The sequence below is a fragment of the Martes martes genome (genome assembly GCF_963455335.1).
Source record: "Martes martes genome assembly, chromosome: 7".
NCBI classification, from domain to species: domain Eukaryota; kingdom Metazoa; phylum Chordata; class Mammalia; order Carnivora; family Mustelidae; genus Martes; species Martes martes.
In genome coordinates, this window is record NC_137894.1 from 109,272,800 (window position 1) to 109,299,497 (window position 26,698).

Here is a 26,698-nt window from a genome sequence, read left to right on the forward strand (position 1 = left end):
ACTAAGTGGGCACCCCAACGTGGAGCTCGAGCTTAATCTCAAGACCCTGAGATCGTGACCTGAGCTGAAATCAAGAGTTGGACATTTAACCAATAGAGTCACTCAGGTACCCCACTGGCCTGCATTTTAAAACCTTTTCTCTTGCCTTTGCAAATGTTATATCCTTCTTCTAAAGAACCACTGTAGGTTCTTTAGATGTTCCTCCCTACAAGGCACTTCGAACAAATGCCAGTTACCAAAAAACACCCTTTTTTAATTAGATATTTTCCTACATATGGTTTGAACTAAGTACCATAAGGCTCTCACTACAGAAAAATGTGGCAAAACTAAATTCACAAGACCTCATTCTGCCAGGGCCTATTCGGTCCACACAAATCTAACATGGATGGTCCAGAAATTCAGACCAGACAAGGAGTAACAACTAGAGCTGATGAGGGTCTCCTTCTCAGGCTTTTTTCCCACACAAGCCTCTCTCCCAGTGCCCAGGAGAGCAAGGACCAATTTGGTTGTGCAGACATTTCCCAGAGTAGTACTATTCCTTCAGATTTCTGGCATGGAAGGACACCATAGTTTTCCAATAGTTTAAGTAAAGATATTTTATTTTTATTGTTTTGAGACAACATCACTAAGTTGTTTCAATGAAAAAAGTTTCAACATTGTATAAGCAATGGATGATAACTTATGTGAGAGGAGACGGGTTCATTCTCCAAATTGGCTACTCAGCTATAAAATGAATTTAAGAGAAGCATTTGGTGATTAGGTACGAAGTTCTAGGGTAATAATAATATTGCAACCAGAAATGGTGGTGAAAAAGAGGCGCATCACATTCACTCAGTACTGGAAGGCAAGAAGAGTTGAAGGCAAAAGAACGCTATCAAAGAAGGTCTCAACTTTCTCAGAAAATGGAACTTGTTGGCAGGAGGTGAGGGAAGAAAAGTATAAAGGATACCAATTTAGGGGCACCTGGCTGACTCAGAAGAGCGTGTGACTCTTGATCTTAGGGTCATGTGTTTGAGCCCCACCTTGGGTGCAGAGATTACTTAAAACAAAAAAACCCACCAGCTTAGAAAGTCAGTTATTGAACTACAGCTGAAAAAGAAATTCCAGAAAATAATATATAGGCCGACCTCACAGGATGTGAACATGAAGAAAGGAAACAGGAGGCAAGAAACAAGGGAATATTTATTCAAATGTCCTTGGATTTATCTCTTGATCAGGGAGGACACCAAAAACAGTTTGATGTCTCATTAATAGAGCAAATGAGGAGATGGGGACTAAAATTCCAGGGTCTTACTGTTAAAGACTTGCAAAGAATGCTTAGAAATGCTTCATGTATCAACCACAACAAATGTTATATTTTAAAAATAATATTTACATGTAAATTGGAAGCTTCTTGATCAAAGAGGGATGTCAACGGGCATCCCCCTTTGGGTGGGTGACCCAGTCAGTTAAGTGTCTGCCTTCCGCTCAGGTCATGATCCCACAGTCCTGAGATGGAGTCCCGCACTGGGCTCCCTGCTCAGTGGGGAGTCTACTTCTCCCTCTGTGCCCTGCCCCCCACACTCCCTGCTCATGGGTGCACTTTCTCTCTCCTTCAAATAAATAAATAGATAGATAGATAGATATCTTAAAAAGAAAAAGAGGGACGTCAAAACAAAGAGGTGCCCAACACATTATGGAATTCTAGAAAAAAAAATCTTGTTAGTCATGACTAAATAAAACAAGATCCAGGAGTAGCTAAGTACTAAATAAATAGTGAATTAAACAGCGATGCGAAATTTGAGCATAACGTAAAATAGATTTTTAAAAGATACATTGGTGCCACCTTTTGGCCAAATTAAAAATATACACAAATTACAACCTACGATCACATTTTAATTTCAAAGAGACCTTGTGAGAGACACAGCTGTTAAATTCAAACATTATGTGACTAGATTTAAAACTGCCTTGCTGTTTAATATGGCTGACTTTTAATCCTTTTTTTAAAATTTTTAAAAAAAATTTTTAAAAAAAATTTTAAGAGCTAGGATAGAAGATAAGGAAAGAAGAACTAACACATCTCATACTCTGTAAGTACTTCTCAGTCCTTGACAACCATCACATAACTTATTTTAAGCTTTTGGACCAGGACTCGTGAACTTTAGCACTACTTACGTTTTGGGCTGGATAATTCTTTATTGTGGGTGGGGACGGGGGCGGTTGTCTCCTGCACTGGGAGATTCTTAGCAGCAACCCCAGGCTCTACCCACTGGATGCCAACAGCAACATTCCCCACACCCCACCCAGTTGTGGCAACTGAAAACAGCTCTATTGTAAAATGTCCCCACAGTGAGAGGGATCACTGTGTGTCTAGTTAAGTGTCACCTGGTCACAGGTGCTCAGATATTTGGATAAACATTCTGGATATGAATGTGAAGGTGTTTTTGGATACGATAAACATTTGAATCAGTAGACTGAGTAAAGCAGATTGCCCTCCCTAAAGTGAGTGGCTCTCATCCAGTCAGCGGCAGGCCTAGATAGAACAAAAGGCTGACCCTCTGAGATCAAAAGGAATTTCTCCTGCCTGTTAAGCTGGGACATCAGTCTTCTCCTGGCCTTGTGGGACTTGAGCCTACTGGCTTTTAGACTGGAATTACACCATCGCTCTCCTGGGTCTCCAGCTTGCCAGCTGTAGATCTTGGGACATCTCAGCCTCAGATTTGTGTGAGCCAATTCTCTATAATCAATCTCTCTCTCTGTACATAATAACTGCTGGTTCTGTTTCTCTGTAGAACACTAACACACGCCGGCTGAGAACCACTGTTGTTAATTACATTACTAGAGAAAATACAGTAAATAGGGAAGAAGGAAGAAAGCAAAGCAGGGAACTACTGGGCAGTGGCTAGAAGTTACCTTTCTTTCCAGAGATGGCAATTGGAAGGCACTTGAGTAGGACGCCAATTTTCTAGTCACACTACGGTTGTAAGAATGGAGCACAGTGATGCATTTTTGCCTCATTCGTCCAAGATGTTACCTGGCACAGAGACATACTGACCGCAGTGCTAGGACGACAACATTGGGCAGACCCCGCTGCAAAATGAGAACACAGTCTGTAAGTGGGACTAAAAAAAGGTTTTGTTTATGATCAAGTCACATTAATTTATTTGTCATGATAAAATACATGAAATTCACTGCTTTCATTCCAAATAGAGGATACTAAACTTTCTAAAATAATGTTTCTGAAGCAAACTCAAAGTTCGTAAGGTGGAAGAGCTCAGCCATACAACACGCACTGTTCACCAGAGTCTCCCGGATTCGCCATGTGTTGTTACTTGTTCTTGGAAGATTTCTTCACTGGGCCTTTTTTATTGCACACGTTTTTGAAATCCAGTTTCTTTGAAACGAGTTTAAGTTGCTATCTGATCTAGTCTGACTAAATGACTTTATTTGGCACAAAACAGAAGAATTGGTGGCAGCTCACGTCCAGTGTGTTGGAGCGGTGTCTCCCAAGTAACCGAGTGTGGCACAGGTGCACACGGAAACACAACAGATTCTTCCAGGTCTCGAAGACAAACATCAGTCTGTGATTCCTTGCATTTAAGACATCCAGACTTGGGACGGTATAACCTTACCAGTTTTCAAAAAGTCCAACCATACAAACATGGAAGTACAGCAGAGAATAATCAGTTCTAGATTTCACTCTTAGGAATTCAAAAATTAATTATAATAAAATACCACAGAACTACATTTAGTTTAAAACGTACAAAGACACAAATTACATTATGAAAACTCTTCATGTGGCTTATTTACCTCAATTACTACTAAAAAATGACACACTTATCAAGGATCTGGGTTACAACAGTAAGAATTGGCCTGTGCAGATAAACATTACTGGAATTGTACCATTTTCCAGACTCTCTTTTTCCATGATTAATATGTATTTCCTTCTGTTTAAAGTGAGGCCTTTCCGTTATGAATTACTTCCAATAATGAATTACTATGTTATTATCCCCACTCTATTTCTTGTCCCCATTTACTTTTTAGATGATCTACATCAAAGTAATGAAAATGATATTTTCTCCATTGCTTTTGTTCCTTTTCCCATTTGTAAATAACATGTTTGGGGGAACTTTCCATGAGGCTGAAAGTGGCAGGGTTTATTCCCTATAATGCCAAAGAACTAATATCCTTCTTCCTAAAGGCTAAAGAGAAGTACTGGCAGTTAAACTGCAGTAGAAAAGGAATTCCAGCAACATTACTGTTTCCAAAATATTTCTAAAAAATAAGAATTGTGTCAATTAATTATTAAGTATTAAATAATATATGACTGCTTCTAAGACATTCTAGAGTTTACAGGTTGGAATCCTGAAGTTATTAAGTTTAGCTATAGAACACATGTAGTTTTCCTTTATATGGTTGCTTTTTGTTAAGAATAACCAAGAGGGGGGCGCCTGGGTGGCTCAGTGGGTTAAAGCCTCTGCCTTCGGCTCAGGTCATGATCCCAGGGTCCTGGGATCGAGCCCCGCATCAGGCTCTCTGCTCAGCAGGGAGCCTGCTTCCCACCCCCCCCCGCCTGCCTCTCTGCCTACTTGTGATCTCTGTCAAATAAATAAATAAAATCTTTAAAAAAAAAAAAAAAAAGAATAACCAAGAGGGCGCCTGGGTGGCTCAGTGGGTTAAAGCCTCTGGCTTCAGCTCAGGTCATGATCCCAGGGTCCTGGGATCGAGTCCCACATCGGGCTCTCTGCTGAGCCGTGAGCCTGCTTCCTTTCCTCTCTCTCTGCCTGCCTCTCTGCCTACCTGTGATCTCTGTCAACTTAAATAAAATCTTAAAAAAAAAAAAAAAAAGAATAACCAAGAGAACACTTTTTGTTTGTTTGTTTGTTTTTGTTAGAGAAGGATATAGAGGGGCAGAGGGATAGGGAAAGAATCTTAAGCAGGTTCCATGCCCAGCACAGAGCCCAACATGGGACTTTATTTCAGGACCCAGAGATCATAACCTGAGCTAAAATCAAGAGTGGGACACTTACCTTACTGAGCCACCCAGGTGCCCCAAACTTAACAAAATTTTAATACAAATCCTCACAATACGCCTGTGAGGTAGGTATTACTTATAACCACTTTACAAATGGGAAATCAGAAAAACAGAGCATGAAATAATAATCTCAAGATACATAAATCAAGAAATTTTGTTTTTGTATAAGGCAGACTGTACTTAGGAGTTCTAGAGTTGTGACAATATACTAATAGCAACAAATACTGAAATAAGTCTGTTTTTCTTCAGAAGACAACTATATGGAGGATCTGGAAAGAAGGGGAAATTCTAAGATGATCCAAGAAGAAAATGTCTGTTTTGTATTTGCCTAATATACTGATTAAGGTGCATATAGCTTTTCCTGTTTGAAGAGCTTGGTAATCATTGTGCAAACTATACTATATTGTTAAGATTATAGCTCCATTTTGCAAATGACATGGTCAAAACTAAAGGGTTTAGCTGCAAAAACCTTTTTTATACAAAGTAAGATTTTCTTAGTAAGGAATCGTGTCTTTAAAAAATACACTCAGGGCACAGTATTCCTTAATCATAGTTATTTTAAAAATATGTCTGTCGAATGATGAAAAAAATTAAAAATTAAACTGGGGTCAGTCCCCACAGCACTATTCACAGGAATCCACCTCTTGGGACTATTTTTTCTATAAAATGGAGTTAACATTTTTCCACTTCCTAAAACAGAGAGACTATTATGAAGACTAAGGAAAGGGGTGACTGGGTGGCTCAGTTGGTTAAGCATCTGCTTTCTGCTCAGGTCATGATCCCAGGGTCCTGGGATGGAGGCCCACATCAGGCTCTCCGCTCAGCATGAAGTTTGCTAGTCCCTCTTCCTCTGACCCTCCTTCCACTCATGCTCCCTCTCTCTCTCTAAAAAGTAAAATCTTAAAAAAAAAAAAAAAAAAGAAAGAAAGAAAGAAAGAAAAGGCTAAAGAAAGAACATTTGCTTTGAATTTCTAATATCAAAAGGAACTACATGAATGAGAATAAGAATGCAGTTAACCATTACGTTCTTAACACCCAACAAATGGAGATATATTTCAGCTTTGAATTAATGTTGTCTGCCATGGCTAATCAGCCATAGCAAACTCTTAGAATTTCTCCAGACCCTGCCCTGCACTGCTGCCCTACTCCTCAACTCATACATACCCTAAATCCACCCTTTAGCTACACATTTCTTGTGTCAAGGACCAACGACTGGGCAAGAAGGAAAAAACAGAGAAGAAAGAAATCAGAAAAAGTGTTCTCCTGAGAAAAGTAAAATTTTACTTGAAGAAGGCTAGGGAACATATAGTCTAAAATACATGAAATCAATGTTAATATTTGTGTTCATCTTATGAGACAGAATTGTTGAGGGAAGTGTAAATTTGAATAAATTGCTTAAACGACTAAAGATTAGATGAAGTTCTGACCCCAAGGAGCAACACATTTGTTTTTAACCACTCCCAGTATAACTGATCCTGTATCAGCAGAAACACATCTCAGTCTTGACCCCAGGAAGCCTTAGTCGTTTGTCTGAGGCAGAAACTCAACTACCTTAAACAATGCCCACTGGTTTCTTCATTCAGCTTTCAAAAAAAACTTATCATTTCTAATTGACCTAAGAACCTTACTGTTTACCCACAGAAAACCTTTGTGCCCTTCGAATGAGTTAGCTTAGTCTTCGAGCTCCCTTCTGACTAAACCCTGACACTGTCAGGAGATGTCCTCAGAAGGATGCCATCATAAAGGAGCTCAGAGTTTCTGCATACACTTAATTTCTAAGCCTCACAAACCAGATCTATTAACATGTCTATGAGGCTTTGAACCGGGTAGCATACCCAAAAGTTGAGGCTGTTTCAAAGCCTGTCTCTTTTGTTATTCTGGATTATCTAATCTTTTAAATTTAAATGTTTCAGAAACAGTTTAGATCTATCCTTTGTGGAGAAGTTTGACCAGCTACTCCCAGCCACAGAAAGCAGGAGAATCTATCGTTTAGTCCATCAGTTTTAATTTTTCCAATGTTATAGCTTTGTAAGTTTCACTGCTATAAGAGGGAGCTAAGTTTATTCACAAAGGAATAGCTATCATGGATTTCAGACATAGTTCTAGGACATTGACTGTATCCACTGCTAGTTTTATGGATTAGGAAAAAATGAAAACTGTGTCATTGAAAAAACAACTTTTTCAAGTGATACGTAGAAAATTAACATCAACTCGGGCAGCCTAGAAAATCCTCGGACATTGACAATAGAAAGGTAATTTATATTTTATCATTTTCCTCTTTAACACTGATGTAAACCTCTGGTCATAAAAAAAAAATCTCATTATTCTTATGGTCTATAAGAAAATGCTCTAGATTAAGGTAACAACACTGGGTGTTAGTCAATATAGATCTATCTGAATCTGTCTCTACATTTATCTATCTATGTATCTTCCTATTTCTCTCTGTAGGACTTTGTTTCAATATCTGAATCCTCTGCCTTTCTCTCTTTTCACTAGAATATTTTTTATTAAAAATGAGGTATGTTCAATGTCAAAAAAATTTAAAAAGCCATGGAAGATGCTGCAGAGCTAATAAGTAAAAGTGATTTTAAAGCTACTTATGATTTATTATAGCTATGCCTTAAAACAAAATCTGTATACATTATAACATATAGTTATGCATTAAAATGACTTTAACTTCCTATATGGCAAAAAATATTTTTAAATAGTCTTCATAGTGGCGTATTCATGTGAAAAATTAGCCAAAACTGATAGTCCAGAATATTCTTTAAAAAATATTTCATTTACTTCATTTTCAATTCGGTTTTACTGATTCTACAACTTAGAAATTCTATAAATATTAACTCTAAAGTTCCATAGTTCCTACATTGACTTCTGATTTCTGAATTGTGATTTATGATTGTTCATAACTCTACTTGAAGGTTACCTTTTAATAGCCATATGTGTCTTACAATAAGAAGACCTAATATATACAACCTTAAAACTGTGGATCAATGGTAAAGAAAAAAGTTAATAGAAGTTGAGGAGGAAAATAATTTATGAATAAAAATGCATGTGAATTTTCTTTTTCAGAATGGATATAAAAATCGTGAAGGAGAAACTGCTACTCCACAAGGATAGTGTCCACATTTTCTTGTGGGAGCTCTGACTCTAAGGCACAAGATGAATCTAACTGTTCTTGTGACAAGCGAGAACTTTTCAGGGGGACATCAGACCAGCTATCACAATATGGCTGAAACCTCTGGGCCAACGCATTGCCAAACCTTTGGCATCGGTTATATCTGTACGATTTACCTTTGTGCGTATACATGTGTTCTAGCAATTGGCTTTTTCGGAGAAATTTATGACCACAAATGGAACAGCTGATTTTTCTTTTCCTTGAAAAAGAAAAATTACAGTTTAATTCTACTGGCTCTGTGTCTTTGGAGATCAAAGACACTTGACTGATCTGCAGGGGCTCTGTGGCCCCCTGGTTTGAGTGGTCAGGCTCCTGCTCATTCTCCTTGACAATGAAGGAGCTGAGCCTGCGGCATTCAAGAGCCTCACTATTTTCATTAAGTGGATGCACTTCACCAAGGTCATTGCTTTCCAAAATGGAAGCAGGGACACCAAACGGGAGGGATCCAGACACATGGGTATGGAGATGTTGCCTTAGGTTACCTCGGGAATCAAAACGTTCCCCACAGTAATGGCACAAGTGTACTTTGATACTGCTTTCCGTGAAAGTGGGACCGGTCCCCTCTGATGAGGGTGAGGCGTGGCTCTGGGAGATCACAGATTCTGGGTCACATCTCTCCTGCTTGATGGACACTGGGGGCTTCTGGTGCTCCTCCAAGGCCTGGGCGGCAGGATGGGCCCTCTGTTGCTCTGCAGTGCCATCATCCAGCCCGATAGCAAGAGAGAGCTGCAACTGGGGGTGGTCACCCTGGACAGCAGCTCTGTTGCCACTGTTGTTGGAAGGAGCTTCTTTGACCTCCAGCCCTGGTTTGACAGGTGTTTTTTGGGTCGTTGAGATCTGAATGCCATACAGATTTGAGGACTGCACAGTCTCTGGTGAGAACACTTGATTCATTTCTGTTGCAATGTGAGAAAGGTAGTCGGCGTGAAGAAATCGAATCCCTTCCTCCAAACGACCGTGATCCACAATCTGTTTTGGCCCTTTCCCCGTGTACATAATGTGCAACAAATAGCTGAATATGTCGGGTTGGATGTCAGTTGGTTGTATTTTTATGCATTCGCTGTTAAAAACAAAAAACAGACCCACACAAGATAAAATGACCAGTTGGCCTTTTAGTTTAGCAGCATACAGTCGTAGGCTAATGCAGTTTCTTCCTAAGAAGCTCAGACTTAGCAATCTGCCTTGATGAAATATAGCAACAGTTAATTAAACATTCACAGCACACCAGCTTTATGGCCCAGCAACAAGTCTTCATGTATTCAACCTATTGGCTAAAGTTAAGAAACACACACAGATATTCTGATTAGTTCAACATTTAGTGACTCCTAAGTGGTATGCACTATAGTAGGTGCCAGGGAGGAGAAACATGATGAAGAAAACGGAAATCGGGGCACCTGGGTGGCTCAGTGGGTTAAGCCTCTGCCTTCAGCTCGGGTCATGATCCCAGGGTCCTGGGACTGAGCCCCGCATCAGGCTCTCTGCTCAGCAGGGAGCCTGCTTCCCCCTCTCTGCCTGCCTCTGCCTACTTATCATCTCTGCCTGTCAAATAAATAAATAAAATCTTAAAAAAAAAAAAGAAAAAAAGAAAAGAAAACAGAAACCTTCCTCTTAAGGAACCTAAGAGTCTTTTGCATACACAACCGAAAGAACTGAAAACATGGACCCAACAGACACCTGGACACCAATGTTCATTACAGCATTATTCACATTAGCCAAAAGGTGGAAACAACCCAAGCATCCATCAACAGACGAATGGATAAGCGAAGTGTGGCATATACAGAGAGTGGCAAATTATTCAGCCAAAGAAAGGAATGACGTTCTGAATGATGTTACAGCATGGGTGAACCTGGAAAACATTTGGTAAGTGAAATAAGCCAGGCATAAAAGGGCAAATTTTGTATGATGCCACTTATAAAAAATATCTAGGATAGGCAAATTCAGAGAGACAGAAAGTAGATTAGAGTTTACTAGGAGCTTGGGGTGAGGTGGGGAGATGGGGAGTTATTGCTTAATGGGTACAGAGTTGATGTTTAGGGTGATGCAAAGTTTTGGACATGGTAAGTGGCAATGGTTGCACAACACTGTGAATGTACCTAATGCCAGTGAACTGTATGATTAAAATGGTTAAAATGGCAAATTTTAAGTTGTCTATATTTTACCAAAATAAAAAATATTTAAAATGTTAAAAGAATCCATTAAAATTGGTAATATTTGGAACTTAAGTTACACTAACCTTATTTTGGCTTCCAAACTATAGTAATGTATCTACTCTTTAAATCACAACTGAATATAGGTACAACTGAAAAACTTTAAAATAACCCAAGCTCAATTTTTAAATATGAATCTACAATTCAGATAATAGAAATAACAACATAACAAGAAATCAGGAAACACCCTGCAAAATGAGGATAAAGAGAACCCGAGGGGAGTGTTGGAGGAACAACGGCCCCAGTCAGTGGACTTACTTTCCCTGAAGCAAATGTTCCTGTCTGCTTCAGAATGCATAGGGTGTCACATGCTGGCAAGCCATTTCTTTAGTCCCCATATCTCAGGATTCCCTCTCGGGTTTCACTCTTAGCTCTCACCCACCTACTTCCAGGGTCTATGGGAGGGGTTTTATATATCAGCACAGAGCTGTTAACTGAGGATTTTAGTTGTTCAACAGAGATACCACATAGCCAGGCCTGACACCTTTGTATCTCTTGGATTTAGTTTACCATGGTGCCTGGCACACGAACAGGTGTTTTGGGAGCTGAACCAACTCCTAGCTCTTAGACAAGACTGAGGTGAAGGCACTGTTTCTAATCCAGTTTCTATAATAACACTACCCATGACATATCTCCCACTCCAACCTCCCCCCCACTTTGTGCCATACATTCCAACCATTCTGGTCTACTCTGTTTCCTGAATGTACTAGCCCAGTTCATGTCTACCTCTGTTTTCATACACTTTTTTCCTCTGCCTGCAATGCACCTTCCTGCATTCCTTTACAATACCTGAAAAAAATTCCTCCTGATCCTTCAAGATCCAGGGCTTCTGTAAAGTCTATTCCAACCTCCTCAAAATAGGGCTACTGACACTCCACTCTACCTTATACAACACTTCTATTATAGACGTATCACATTAATTATTGATAACAGTAGCTGACAGTGCAAAGCTCTGTTCTAAGCATTTTAATATTAATCCATTTAATCTCGACACCATTGGGTAAGTATACATACTATGCCAGTGTTTGACAGAGAAGGAAACTGAGGCACAGGCAGATCAATTACATCGCGATTGTCTTCTTTACATGTGTTCTCTATTGAACTATGAACTCCTTGAGGACAGTGAGCATCCTAGCCTATTATTGGGGTCTAACATAGTGCTGACATGTAAGTACCCAACAAATATTTAAAAGAATGAAGGGAAATGAAAATGTGTAATTGAGGCTAGCCTCCTCTAAGTTTTTCATGAAACGTCTTTAAAAAAAAACAAAACAGAGAATTCTATCACCTTCAACCTAGGAAGGACTAAAGCTATTCTTTAAGAACTCAGAATCTGAATATGATGTCCCTGCCCACTCCCTACATACCCGTCATGTTGGGATAACCCACATTCAAAAAATCAAAACACTTTCTGAAAAAAGTATTTGAAACAAATGTCTTTTGAACTATAATATGGAATATAAGGTGTGTAGAATTATGACATTACACCCTTGCTATGAAAGTATTATAGAAAAGGTATCAACAATGTAATGAGTCAGAACATAGATCTTTAAAGCACAATCTGCATTTGAGGATCACTTACTAGCTGTATAATCCTGGATGGGCCAATTCCTTGACCCAAGCTCAGTTTCCTTTTCTCTAAAATAGTATGGAAAATAGTAGAATGTACATTAGGTAAATACTTAGTGCTTGGGTACGGGATAAGCCTTCAATAAATTTTAGCTATATTACTGTTTTCATTTTTACCTTCCGCCATGGATCCTACATACTGAGATGAATTACTGGATGTGTAAAAAAAATATATATATATATATTTTTTTTGTTAAGGTGACCCCATAATAAAAAGTCCCCCAAATGATGTTATAATAAGGCTTAGCTATATCACATTAAAACTCTCCAGATTTACAAAACCATATCCTTACCTTGTTTGGTGAATAAATATCATCTTGAAATAGTTAGAAAAAGCAGCAAGCACTGCTCTGTGGGCTTTGAAGTAAACATCTCCAATGGCAACTGTGCAATCACACAGAAAACCAAATTCTCGCTGCATGTTCAGCTGCTGCAGGAGGACAAGGCTATGGCTAGCTGTGTCCATTGTGGCTCTGAGAAAAAGGACAATTTTTTTTTTAAACAAAATTAGCTACAGTTCATACAAACCTACAGAGTACAAAGAGGCCTAAATTTAAATGAGATTATTCAATAGTTTTTAATACTGTTAATTTCACCCCAAACCTAGCTAACATTAAACCCCCCATTATAAAAATATCAATTCTGCTAAAACTGTAACATATGGTCTTTTTCATCTGGTAAGAAGATAGCTTCGTATGGGTGACACAGAAGCAAAAGGAAGGCCTGTCCATTTTTTTTTTTTTAAATCAATATGACCACGTTTCTAGCCCTGTTTCCTCACCAGAAAATGGGAATGAGATACGGACCCTTTCCTCAGAGCTATATGAGTGAAGTTACATGAAAAGCACCTTGTAATGGAAACTGCTACTCAAATGTTAGCTATAACTGTTCACATCAGACCAGTGCCCTGGCTGGGCTAGAGCAGTCATTGCTCCGTAGGGATCCTCTGTGTGCTCGGGGGACACTGGACTCCTAAATATCTTACAATATGTTTGGGAAACATATCAGTCACAATATGTGCAGGAGCCCTTAAAACAGATTATCAAGTCACATCCCCTGATTTACATATGAGGCCCGGGGACCCAATGGAAAGAGCCTAAACCCTGATATTAACTGGATTCAGACACATACAAGCATGGAGGCTCCTGAAGGAACAATAGAGAGTGGGACCACTGGTCTTGGGAAAAATCACGTATGAGGAAAAACATGCAGAAGAATTCTGGCAGAAAAGTCTAGTGTGAGCAGCAAGGGCATTCAAGAGTGCCAAGAGTTCCAGGCAGATGGGAGGCTCTGCTTCAACCCCAACTGTGCGGACAGCCCCGGTGCCTTAAGGAGAAGGCAGCTGTGGTATAAAGGGCATCACTGGCCAGCGGGGAGATCCTTCTCTAAAAGAGCAGCTTCTGAAAAAAGAGAATGAAGTTTTCTCACTAGCCAGAGACCAAAGTCTAAGGAGGTCAGTGATGAGACTGTGGGGTTGCCTGTCTGGAGACTGGCCACAGCTTGGGCAGCAGACAGCTGAGTGAGCAATAATATAATAAAACCAGCTAACACTTATAGTGCCTCCTCTGTATCAGGCACTTTTCACTCATTTGGTTCTCAATATGACTATACAATAAAGGGATAGTCAATGCATCTACAGATAAAGAAACTGAATCAGTACAAGGAGTTAATTTACTCAAGTCACACTGCCAGAAAGTGGCAGAGCAGGGGATTCAAACCTGGACACTGGGCTCCAAAACCCAAATGTCCTCCCTTTCCACCTCCCAGAGAGAACATGATCCACAAACTGGAGATGCCTAGGGAATGGTCAGGTTCTACATCAAGATACCTCAGGAAGCCGCAAGAATGTTTGGAAAGAGGAATTAGGGAGAAACCCAGATTTCCTGCTGCTTAATTTGCTTACACAAATCAAATACAGAAACACATACTTATTAATGAATAAAGTCTAGGCTATAACTGGTAAACAAAAAGGTAATTGTTATTGATATAAAGCTAAATCTATTTTTATTAAAACTATACATTTAATGTACTGATATAAAATAATCTCCAAGATATATTAAGTAAAAAAATGCAAAACATAAAATCGTACAGAGAAGACTACTATTTATGCAAAAGAGGGTAGAGCGGTTATTTTATTTTTAAAAGATTTTATTTATTTATTTATTTGACAGAAAGAGAGACAGCAGAAGAGGGAACACAAGCAGGGGGAGTGGGAGGGGGAGAAGCAGGCTTCCCATCAAGCAGGGAGCCTGATGTGGGGCTGGATCCCAGTACCCTGGGATCACAACCTGAGCTGAAGGCAGATGCCCAACAACTAAGACACCCAGGTGCCCCTGGAGTGGTTATTTTAAAGGTGGCAGAGAAATTTATACAGAAATATAGTCTTATTTATGTACACATCTTTGGAAAGGTTCAAAGAAACGAGTAAAATGTTTACTTCTGGGAGGGAAACAAGGGAGCAGGTGGAGGAATTGTACTGTTTAAACTTAAATCCTTTTTTTTTTCTTTTTGAGAGAGAGAGAGCACAAGCGAGCTGGGGGTGGGGAGCAGGAGAGGGAGTGGATCTTAAGCAGACTCCATGCTGAGCGTGGAACCTGATGTGGGGCTCCATCTCACAACCCTCAGATCATGACCTGAGCTGAAATCAAGAGTCGGACACTTAACCAACACAGCCACCCAGGCACCCCAAACTTAAATCTTTTTATTGACGTTTAACATCGTAAGTACATTCCAACATGTATTCCTTTTCCCCTCATTTTTAAAAATTATGAGGTATTTCAGATAGACAGATAGGTACAGATATCAAGGAGACAAACACACAGCCAGCCAGCCATCTCTCCCTCATTTTAATTACCCATTACCTTGCCTCCAAAGGTAATCACCATCCAGACTTTGGGGTTTATGACTGTCTCGTAACATCATCATGTTCTTACTGCATCTGCATGTATCCCTTAAGGAGGTATGGTATTATTTTGCATGTTTTAAAATTTTATATAAATAATACTTTAGGAATCCTGAAACTTGCTTTTAATTCTATTCATACATTACTTTTTAAAATTCTACTTACTCAAACATTAATTTTCTCCCAAACCTCCCCAGTTAAAAAATAAATAAAAACAAAACCCTTACTCCTTACCATCTCATTTTAAAAGCCTTTAAGCAATGATGAAATAAGAGGGAACAAAATATCAGAATCTACAGAGACCTGAGCATAAACGAAACTCCAAATTGTAAGTATTGTACCAAAAGGCCTTTTAACTAAAAGCCACTGTTTATTTGTATTTGCTGCATTACCTGGATTCTAAAACACCACCAACTTATTATAGAGAGATTTAAAAACCAAAATAAAACTGTATGTTGGAGATTTCACCATGTGAAAAACATGTGTCTTAGATTCAATGAAATGGTTCAAACTGAAGTAGTTTAAACCAGCCTTACAAACTGTTTAAGAAAAAAAACCCCTCAGATCATAAACATTTTCACCAGATCTATCTATACACACACACTATATATATATATACACACACATATATATATAGTGCATTAGTATAATGAACTGAACCACATAGAAATGAGAAAGGGCACACTAAAAAGCCACATATACAAAAATCCTGTGGTTAATGGTCTATGAGTAACAGTTAAATTCTTCACTTACTGAACACATTTTTTGAAGAGAAATTTAATAAAGAAAAATTATTTGAAAGCATGTATTATACAAAGCATAGGGACAGAAGAAAAATACTTACATGCTGCAACTAAGAAGACTGCAGGCTAATATGCACCCCAACGTTTATAGCAGCAATGTCCGCAATTACCAAAACACAGGAAGAGAATAAAATCTTGCTATTTGCAATGACGTAGTCAGAGCTAGAGAGTATTATGCTAAGCGAAATAAGTCAATCAGAGAAAGACAAATACCATATGATCTCACTCATATGTGGAATTTAAGAAACAAAACGATAGACACAGGGGAAGGGAAGGAAAAATAAAATAAGAGGGAAATAGAGACGGAGGCAAACCAAAAGAGGTTCTTAACTATGGGGGGAAAACTAAGGGTTGCTGGGGATGCGTGGGGTAACAGGGTGATGGGCATTAAGGAGGGTGCTTGAAGTAATGAGCACTGGGCGTTATATGCAACTGATGACACACTGAATTCTACCTCTGCAACTAATAATACAGTACATGTTAATTAAATTGAATTTAAATTAAAAACTTTTAAAAAGAAGATTGCAGGCTAATAGGGGAGACAAAACATAAAACACGGTAATTATGATAAAAAGTAAAAGTGGTAAATGTCATAAGAGCATTTCAGAGAACATGCTGTCAGGGGGCGATAAGTATCAGGCAACCCAATAAAATAAGCCATTTGAACTGGATTTAGATGAAGAGGCAGAAGGTGAACACAGCATTCCGGGCAGGAAAAAAGAGAATGAATAAAATTACAGGGAAGAGTGTGAATATATAGGTAACTGAAGAATTCAGTTGGCACAGAAAAAACAAAGTGAGTGAGTAACAAGAGATGTGGTCAGCTCACACAGGGCACCGAATGTAAAACTGAAAGGTACTCCAGTTGTGTTGGTAACGAATGGTGTGAAGACGTTCTTGCAGGTGGGAGAACAGCATAGTAGTTACAGCTTGGACTCTGGAATTAAACAGCTTGGAATAAAATTCCAGTTCTGTCATTTAGCCGTATGATCTCGAGAAGATGCTTAATTCTCTGGTCCTTGGTTTTACTTACAAAATATGGATAATTACAGTATCTACCTCACAGGCTGTTACATGGATTTAATAAGATAATGCATATAAGCACATAGAAATAGTGAGGCAGGCCACAATAAGTGTTCAGTAAATACCAATTATCACCACCATCATCATCATCATCATCAGGCCCGTGACTCAGGGTTGCTCTAGTAGCAACACATAAAAAAAGATTAGCAAGGGAAAGGTATGAAGAAATAAAGACCAGCAAGAAGTCCACTGCAATATCCAAGGAACAGTGGTGGGAATGAAGGAATACAGGAGATACACCAGACATAGAACTGACATGGTTTGGCAGCCAGACTGGATGTGGTCAGCCACAGAGAAGATAAAGTCAAAGTCAAGTCTCAGAATTCCAGCTTGGGTTACTGGAAGAATTCATTCATCCCTTCAGGTCCTATTTGCAGAGTAACTGTCATGTGGTAGGTATCAATACAACAGCAATGTTCCAGAATGCCAGCAAAGAGGCATAGAAACTGGCTTCATAAGAGAAAAAATTCATTTTGGACAGTGAGCTCAAGGTGTTCATTCCAGCTCATCTGAGTAGAAATGTTTAGTGATCAATGGAGACACTATGTAGGACAGGGCTAGACAGGGAGAGGAGGTCCTCTGTAATTACATAGCTGAAGACACCAGGAGTGGATGGGACTATTGAGTGAAATAAGGCGGGGGGGGGGGGGAGCTACAAATGAATCATCAAACAACACAGAAAAGACACAAAAGGAGTAATCAGGAAACGTATCAACATTGAGTGGGGGATGAGATGAGGGGAGGTAAAGGAAAGGCAAGAAGCTGGTTGGGGAGTGGTCCACCCCTGGTGGAAAGTACTGCAGAGAAACATGGGGATGAGGCCTATTATAAACACCCCAAGTGTGGTGACTAAGAGATTTCTGGTGACCTCTGATAATAGTCTGGGAAAGCATCAAGAGCAAAATATCTCACTGCAAGGGAATGTTAGACGGCAGAGGCCATAAAGGGTAGGTACAGATAGGTTAGTACACTGAAGATAGGAAGCTTCCGCTCAGAGACGACTTTCAGGCTGAAGAGGGGTGGCCTCTCCAGAAGCCAGAAGGAACACAAGCGCAGTGTAGCAGTCAGCCATAAAGAGAGGGATTTATTTCTGACAGTGGCAAGGAGACAGCTGAGGTGAGGAGAGAATGTGAGAGTACTCTGTCCATGGCTTTGATTCATACACTATGAAGGCAGTCCACATGCTGAGGGAAGAGCTGAGTTTAGACCTTGAAAGAAACCTAGAGTAAAAATCCCTGCTGCTAATGTATAGTGATGATGTTAAAAGATTTTATTTATTTATTTGAGAGATTTATTTGAGAGAGAGAGAGAGCACAAGCAGGGGAACAGCAGGCAGAGGGAGAAGCAGACTCCCCACAGAGCAGGGAGCCTGACATGGGACTCGATCCCAGGACTCCAGGATCATGACCTGAGCCAAAGGCAGAAGCTTAACTGACTGAACCACCCAGGTGGCTCCTATAGGCATCCCTACAGTGATGAAGTTTATATAGAACTTTCACATCAAACAAGTTTTCTGTTTCAGGGGTGCCTGAGCAGCTCAGTCAGTTCAGTGTCTGGCTCTTTGTTTCTGTTCAGATTGTGATCTCAGGGTCACGGGATCAAGACCCATGTCGGGCTCTACACTCCTTGCAGAGTCTGCTTGGGATTCTCTCTTAAAAAAAAAAAAAAATTAAGGCATAAAGAGATTAAAATATTCTTTTCAGGTGAGATACTTTCTATTAAACTGTAAGTTCACTGTCATTTTTGTTAAACTCATTCAGTGAATTTTTAATTTCAGTTATTCTATTTCTAGTCTAAAATTTTTATCTCATTCCTTTTTAGTTTCTATTTCTCTGCTGAGATTTCCTATTTGTTGACACATTACCACTTTATTTTGCTTTATATTCTTAAGCATAGTTGTAATAGCTGCTTTAAATCTCTGCCAAACCCAACCTCTGGGTCATTTTGGAGTTAATCTCCATTAATTAGGGTGATAGATTCCTGTTTCATTTTGGACAATATCCTAGACATTGTGATTACTGTGGTAAAGACTCTAGATTCTGTAATATTCTTCCAAAAAGTACTGATGGTTTTGCTTTGTTGTTAAAATTAACTTGGCTGGACTTAAACTTCAAACCCTGCCTCTCTTTTGGTTTAGTTTTTTATTTGTTGGTGTGCTGTATGAAAGCTCAACATATGCGTAAGTTTAGGGGTTGGCAAGAGATTCAATATGTGGGGTTCCCCCAGCATCCTTTCTAGGATTTTCCTTTTCTTTCCAGCTGTGTGGTCACTCTGAACTCTGTCCTCTTTTCTTCAAGCAAGTAAGATTACGGATTATTAACCTAAGTTTGGCCAGCTCCTCCTGTCACCAACTGGAGACTTCTCTCAGGAAAAAGCCATAAAAATCATCCACTGCTCTTCCCTTCTTCCAAGCATAGACTTCATTCCAGTTTCTGCCTGATTTTTGTCACTTTGAACTGCCATCCGGTAGTTTCTAAAGCTTTTTTTCAAGTTTATAGAGTTGACCCTTGAACCACATCAGTTTGAACTGCATGGGCCCACTTATAAGCAGATTTTTTTTGGATAAACACAGTACAGTACTATACATGTATTTTCTCTTCCTTATGATTTCCTTTCCCTTTCTTTCTTTTTTTTTTTTTTTTTTAAGTAAGCTCTAGGCGCAACATGGGGCTTGAACTCACCACCCGGAGATCAAGAGCCACAAGCTCTGCAGAGCCAGCCAGGTGCCCCTTATGATTTCCTTAATAACATTTTCTTTTTTCTAGCTTATTTTATTATAAGAATACAGTATATAATGCATGTAACATATGAATTACGTTAATTGACTGTTTATGCTATCAGTAAGGCTTCCAGTCAATAGTAGGCTGTTAGTAGTTAAGCTTGGGAGGCTGGGGGTGGGTGTCAAGTTAAATGCAGATATTTGACTGTGCAGGGAGGTTAGTGGCCCTAATCCCCACGATGTTCAAGGGTCAAATGTAGTTTCTAGTTCAGAACTGTCCCAATAGGAACTACTCAGCCATTATTATTACCCTTCACCACTTCTAAGAAGTTCTGGCCTCAAGATCCACTTACACTCTTAAGAACAGCATTAGGGACTGCAAAGAGCTGTTGCTTATGTGGGTTGTATTTATCAATATTTACCATATAAAAAGTGAGACATTTAAAAACATTTAATTCATTTTAAATAATAATAAACCCATTATATTTCAACATTTTTTTCTAAAAAATAACCACATATATTTTGTAAGTGGGAAGAGTAGCACTGTTTTATATTTTACAGTACGCTTTAATACCACGCTTTAAAAAATACAGCTGGGTTCTTTGTTTCTGTGTTCAATCTGTTGCCACAAGTTGTTTAATTCAAGTATATTTAGAGATTTTGGCCTTTCAAAAGCAAGATCCTTGTAGATCCTGAAAAGGTTTCAGGAACCTCTGGGGGTCCTTGATCCACACTTTGAGAATCTCTGCCCTATGCTATCTTTTTTTAAATCCTATGAGGTAATAGAGCAGATATGATATTAGTTCCATTTTATGGTTGAGGAACCAAAGGCTCAGAGAAGGTGGGAGATGTACCCAAAGTCAGACAACTAGCCATAATGGTGCTGGTAGTATTCAAGTATGACTTCGAACTCATCCCCTTTCTTCAAAATCCCCATCTATAACTTTTAACATACATACCGATGGCAGATTTTGCAAATATATTGAAGCAAATAAAGGGAAATTTTTTCCAAGTTTATAAAGTGAAACAAATTCAGATATGCTTAAAAGGAAAAAAAAAAAACCCACAACTTAGATACATAACAGGTTCACTCAAACTTCTTTGTATAACAGACCTTTGACGTTTTAAGGCAACATAATCAGATTTTATCTGTCAATAGAGCCAATCCATCGCAAAGTTATTAAAAACATTTTCTAATACAACCTACTTGGCAAATTTATTAGCTAGGTTTTTCATGTAGCCTTTGCTCATCATTTCTTTGACCATAAATATTATTTTCTCTGGTATGTGGAATAGCTAAAGCTTCCTGTGCATACAGAAAGATCTCAGAAGTTTTATTTAAGAATTTTGGGTGGAGGGGCATGCGGGTGCCTGCACTGGTTAAACATCTGCCTTAGGCTCAGGTCATGATCCTGGGGTCTTCGGGTGGAACTCCACTGTCAGGGCTCCCTGCTCACCGGGGAGCCTGCTTCTCCCTCTCCCCACTGCTCATGCTCTCACTCTCTCAAATAAATAAATAAAATCTTAAAAGAAAAGAATTTTGGGTGAAAATTTTAAGATGTGAGAGGAGATGTAAAAAATAATTTATCATTTTATTATAGATACGAAAGCCAAAATGAAAGAGTCCTTCATCTTAAAATGCTGTATCTATTATCAAAGTGGTATTTATACTATAATAATAGAATTAGTATTAATATTTAAGAGAGACTACAAAAACTTGTTTACTAACTAAATTGCAGTAACTCTGGATTAGCTCAAACTAAATAAACTACAACAGCTTTATACCAGTATCCATTTTTGTTTAATTCAAAGTTAACTTGAAATTTAACATCTTTTGATTTTTACTTATTAAAAAAAATCTTTTGTATTAGTTAGACTGGACTCTCAGATCTATGGTAGCCAGACCATGCCCTGGAATACATAGCTTTTCATTCTCTCAGGCTGTAGAATCTTTAATAAAAATGGGACAAGAGGGTGCCTGGGTGGCTTAGTGGGTTAAAGCCTCTGCCTTCAGCTCAGGTCATGATCCCAGGGTCCTGGGATCGAGTCCCACATCAGGCTCTTTGCTTAGCAGGGAGCCTGCTTCTCCGTCTCTCTCTGCCTACTTGTGATCTCTGTCAAATAAATAAATAAAATCTAAAAAAAAAAAAAAAAAGGGGGGGACAAGAGGACTAAGACAACTGTTCCTGTAGAAAATAAACAGTCTTGGATATTTTCTCTGTGGTTCCTACCACTGTGACTTTATTATTAAATTATCATTAAGAAAAGGAGACAGAAAAGTTGGCAGAGGAATATGTGCAGCTTTTTTGAGATACTTACTCATGGCTATAAATACAAAGGTAAAAGCAGAAATATTCAAAGTACCACATAATAACAGACTTTATACAATGATTTTAACTTTTTAGTCATACTTTCACAGGATTATGGAGGTATAACATTTTATAACCTAGAGAAAGAATGTTTCCAGAGATCATTTTATCATGGAATAGTAGCTCTTATCACTGACTGTACTGTAAAACTTTCAATGCAGACTGATGCCTGTGTCCTACCCTAGACCAAGCCAAACAGAATTGCTGAGAGTGAGTCTCACATCCTTTTTCATTTTTATTTTTAAATTTTTTTCAAAGACTTTATTTGTTTATTTGACAGAGATCACAAGTAGACAGAGAGACAGGCAGAGAGAGAGAGGGAGAAGCAGGCTCCCCACTGAGCAGAGAGCCCAATGTGGGGCTCAATCCCTGGACCCCGAGATCACGACCTGAGCTGAAGGCAGAGGCTTAACCCACTGAGCCACCCAGGTGCCCCTCACATCCTTTTTTAAAAAGCTCTTGAGGTGGTTCTAATATGACACCTCAGTTAAGAACCACTGTGTTAGAAGGAAACTAAGGAAAATAAAGAGAATATTTCACACTGTAGAATTACAGAGAAAAAGAAGCAATTTTACAAGCTATGCTCAAAATGTGGGAATTGTACCAATTACATTAAATGAACAAAAATCAACAATTGTAATTCTAATTGTAAATTTAAACAAAAAATTAGCCAGATTCTGAGAAACAAAAGTGCTCTCAAACTAGTTAATTGGACACTGTGGGCAGAAGAGGAACATACCATTTTCAGACTTCTTCTAAAAAAGTATGTAGGAAAAAAAGGTATTTACTCTCATACACCATTATGCCTATTTTCATAACATCTGAAGATGATATGGAAATCTCAAATCTGAGAATATTGAGATAAAATGTGCAGTAATTCTAAGCACCTGCTTACAAAAATCACGAAAATATGAGAGAAGAGGGTAAGAAGCAGACGTAGTAGATGACACAGGAAGAGCAGTTATGCTCTAGAAACCTTTAACGGAACAGGGAAACGTTAGTTTGGGGCCTGCCTGTTGCCAGACACAGCCAGCCTACTACATCTCTAACCATCTAACCAACATGTGGGATGCCCGATAAAGCCACAGCACCAGGCAAACAAGAGTGCTAACACCGGTTAGTGCAAATTGCTAGTAAACCTTAAAAAAATCAGAACCCTTTGATGGAAAATAAATGATTCTTCTTAGTCCACTAAAAAAAAAAAAGTAATGACTGCATTTCTGAAAGAAAAAATAAGGTACTCAAAGGACAGTAGGAAGCTGGATAACGACAATGCCAGTACAGACCTAGAATACAGTACAAACAAGACTAATTATAACTTCTGAATATAGGTGAACCAATACTTCCTTTGCCACAGAATGCTCCACAAACACGTTATCCAGATGGCTTAATGAAGCCCTTTGCTTAAAGTGCCTCGAGTTTTTCACAAGGAACAAAAAGTTATCATATGATTGATATGTACAGGGAAGGAATAATTTAGAGAATTTTCAGAAACAACTTACAATAATATAAACACTTTTTCTTCAGTTAAGATTTAAAAAAAAGAAAGAAAAAAATTCCTGCGAACAAAGGGAAAGCAGATGTGTGAATAAATTCAATTACTAATCCTGAAACTGATGTTTGTTTTAAATACTTTCCTCTTCCTCTACTCTCCCTAAGCACATTCAAGTAGTAATGCCTTTCCTATCCTAGAGGGAATAATACTGTTCTAGTTCAAATAGTTATGATTATAATGAGTAAATACTACATGCAAGGCCTTGTGCTAAGTGCTCTATGTACATTCTTTGAGTCCTCACCTAGGCTATGTGTTATTTTTATATCTATTTTACAGATGACGTGGGCTTAGAACACACAACTAGGAGACAGTATAAAGTGGCGATCAAAAGCTAGGTCTAACTCCATAACCTGCGCTGTAACTATAAATTATAGTATTTTTCTTAGCATTCTTCTCTCAAAAGATGGAAGTTCCCATGCAATTTGGAATAAATAAGCAGAAAGGGGGCACAGGAAGTGGTGTAGAAGTACTTTATAATTTATCAAGATAAGAGCACCTGCACTGTTTCTTTTTTTAAGACAAGGAAAAAACCCTACAATAATATAAATCCCCCCAACTCTGTTTTGGGCTTTTATTACAAAAAAGGACAAGTTTTTCTTTAACAAGATGGTCAAGCACCACCTACGGGCCATAGTAAATAAATCACTTTGGTTCAGTGGTGGGGAGGGCATTATGCAACACTTCCCAGCATTGCCCTTGCCAGGATATTTTACAGCCAAGACTCTTGGGCCCCTCCTCCCCAGCTAGACAGCCTGGCTCCTGCGCATTCCCCTCAGGAGATAGGGTGGAAGCGCACAGCTCCATTTTCTAAGGCAAAGAGGGCAGCTGAAAGTCCTGCTCAGCCTCTCTGGGCAACCACAGGCGCCAATAAATCAGCCACAGGCGATTCTCTCATCCCTTTCCCGGCTTGAAGTGGTGGCAAGATAAAATGCAAAAGAGCACTGACTGGACTTGGGAGATAAGTGATCTAGCCTTGAATTCTACTGCAAATGACAGCATCGCAGAAGCCAGGTAAATCTGTTTCCTTGTTTGTAACATAGAGACAATACCACCTCCCTTTTTGTCAAGTACTCAAAATTCATCTATGAAAGTGGCTAGCCACTGCAGGTGCTCAATAAACAGCCAACAACTGGAGCAGAATCCATCTCCACTACCTCCAAATAAGACATTCAGGGAAGGGCTGGACAAAAAGGTAGAGCAAGTCATTTGAGGCCTCTCTCTGCTTTGTTACTGACCATCCCTTCCAGGTTCCACTCTTTCCTGATAACCTCCCGGCCATCAGAACTAATCTATTCCAAGTGCTATCCCCATATACTGCTTGCTCCCTCTTAAGGAACTGATTCCTGATACTGGATAGTTTACGCTTAATCGAAACATACCTAGATTGCTCGAGGAACTTTGATGCCTTAACCTAAAGAAGTAACCAGTGCTGCAAATGTTGGTTATTCTTACAGAGAATAGGGCTGAATTTTGGAGAAGATGGGCTTTGAGCCCCCAAATACATCATAAGCAATCTATTCCACCTAAAGATAATGCCAACCCCATTACTTAAAATACCAGAGCCAACACACAACGGCCAAGCCTTGTTTCTCAATAATCTGAATCAAGCCAAGCATAATCACCTCTGGCAGACTGTCTCTACAGTGAGTGGGTTAAACTGGCACTGCGCTCCTGGTGTGGTAACCAAGGCCTGGAGCCCTGGAGTCCAGTTACTCAAAAGGTGTGTAGGGCTTCAGTCAAGCTACACGTTCGTTAGGCCCGGTGTCTTCATCTGTAAAACAGAGGGATGAACTGGATTTCCTGTAAGGCCCCTTTCAGCCTTAAAATCTGTCGTCCCAAAGTGTACTTTACACACTTGACAAAATCCTGCGCGAATCAACAGTTTTGTCAAAAAAAAACTTGCGTCTCAAGAGATTGAATGCGAAATGTAATTTCCTGGGGGGAAATGGGCGTTACTGAATGAAACAGGTTAGCTGCTGTCAAATTCCAAGTACAGCGCTAAGTGCTGTCTAAGTAGCTTGGTTTCTCCAAATAACGAGTGCTAGGGAAGCAATGAACGATCCGGCAAACTTTAAAAAGAAAAACTGGATTTACTCAGAATGAGATTAACATAATCTGAAAAAAAGGAAAGAAATGAATTATGGAGGAGGAGGAACTTCCTGCCCTAGAAACGGGGTAATCACGAACGGGGGTGGGGAAGGGAGAGGACAGTGGCTGCAGCGTCTCTCAGCTTGCACCAGGAGACCCGCCCACTTGCAAGAAGGGTTCACGCGGCCGCCCGGGGAACGCCGCGAGCCCGTCGGGGGTTCCCGCGCGGGGTCAGGCCCCGGTAGCCGCCTTCTGCGGGCAGCGAGAGGCGGCTCTGGGCATTCTCCGCCCAGTGCTCTCTCGCGGTTGCCATCTTCCTCCTGCGCCCTGATTGACATGTCAAACGGACCAAAACACCCCTCTCCCCAGCTACTTGCATCTGTCCCGCGACCGGCGCAGCTGCAGGCCGCTGCCCCGGACGGCTCGCGGCGGGAGGGACTGAGCCCGGAGCAGCCCACAGGGGCCGGGCCGCGTCGCTTACCCAGACGCCGCCGCGGCGGCCAGCCGGCTCCTCCGTGCGGGAGGGGCGGCTCCCGCGCCGCGCACGTCACGCGGCGGCGCCGGCTCACGCACCCTGAGGCCCGCTCTCGCGCGGCTTCCCGCGCCGGCCGCCCCGCGATGGGCCCACGTGACAGAGCGCCTGGTAGCCGGGGAACGAGGGGCGCGGGGGTTGAAGTGTGCGTGCGTGCGTACGTGCGCGCCCTCCCGCCTACTCTAGTGGCCAGGCGGGGGTCGGCCCGCGCTCGGGCTACCTCCGCCACGGTCCTCAGTCGTGACTCTGTAGGCGGAAGCGTGGAGAAGAGCCTGAGCGTCACAGGCTCCCCACACACAACCGCGTGACCCGGGGACTTTCCCCAGGGCGTGCAAAAGCACAGCAGTGCCTCACTTCGGGGGTGGGGGTGGGGAAGGATGCGCCCGCGTGTTCGCGGGGAGAGGGGTGGGGGCGCGGGGCCAAGGAGGCTGAGCCGCTGGAGCCTGGGAGGGGAGGCGGGCTGGGTGGGGTGGGGCATGGCGGGGGAAGTGACTCAAGGCCAGAGGCGGACAGGCCTATGGCAGGCAGAGTGGGGGGAGCGCGGGGAATGGGCGACCCCGGACCGCCTGGCGGCGCACGGGACGGGGCGAGGGTGCCGGCGCCCCCACAACGTCAGGGA

At 40.5% G+C, this 26,698-nt stretch overlaps 2 protein-coding genes across 3 annotated transcripts in view; one reads left to right on the forward strand and one right to left on the reverse strand.

Moving 5' to 3' along the window:
• Nucleotides 1-7,510: 7,510 nt before the first annotated feature.
• On the reverse strand, nucleotides 7,511-26,402 carry ZBTB25 (zinc finger and BTB domain containing 25). 2 transcript variants are annotated; one of them, XM_080809791.1, is made up of 3 exons: nucleotides 26,029-26,402; nucleotides 12,322-12,501; nucleotides 7,511-9,252 (listed from the first exon to the last, which is right to left on the reverse strand). In XM_080809791.1, the coding sequence occupies exons 2-3, from the start codon at nucleotides 12,492-12,494 to the stop codon at nucleotides 8,118-8,120; spliced, it is 1,308 nt and encodes a 435-aa protein (XP_080665917.1). In that variant the 5' UTR covers nucleotides 12,495-12,501; nucleotides 26,029-26,402; the 3' UTR covers nucleotides 7,511-8,117. The 2 variants fall into 2 exon arrangements, with proteins under 2 accessions (XP_080665917.1, XP_080665916.1); XM_080809790.1 differs by lacking the exon at nucleotides 26,029-26,402 and having other exon boundaries at nucleotides 12,322-12,828.
• ZBTB1 (zinc finger and BTB domain containing 1) overlaps nucleotides 24,396-26,698 on the forward strand; it is a 29,364-nt gene continuing 27,061 nt past the window's right edge. The window contains exon 1 of the mRNA XM_080809788.1: nucleotides 24,396-24,470. The gene's annotated coding sequence lies outside the window, so the exon portion shown is untranslated. The remainder of the gene's footprint in view (nucleotides 24,471-26,698) is intronic.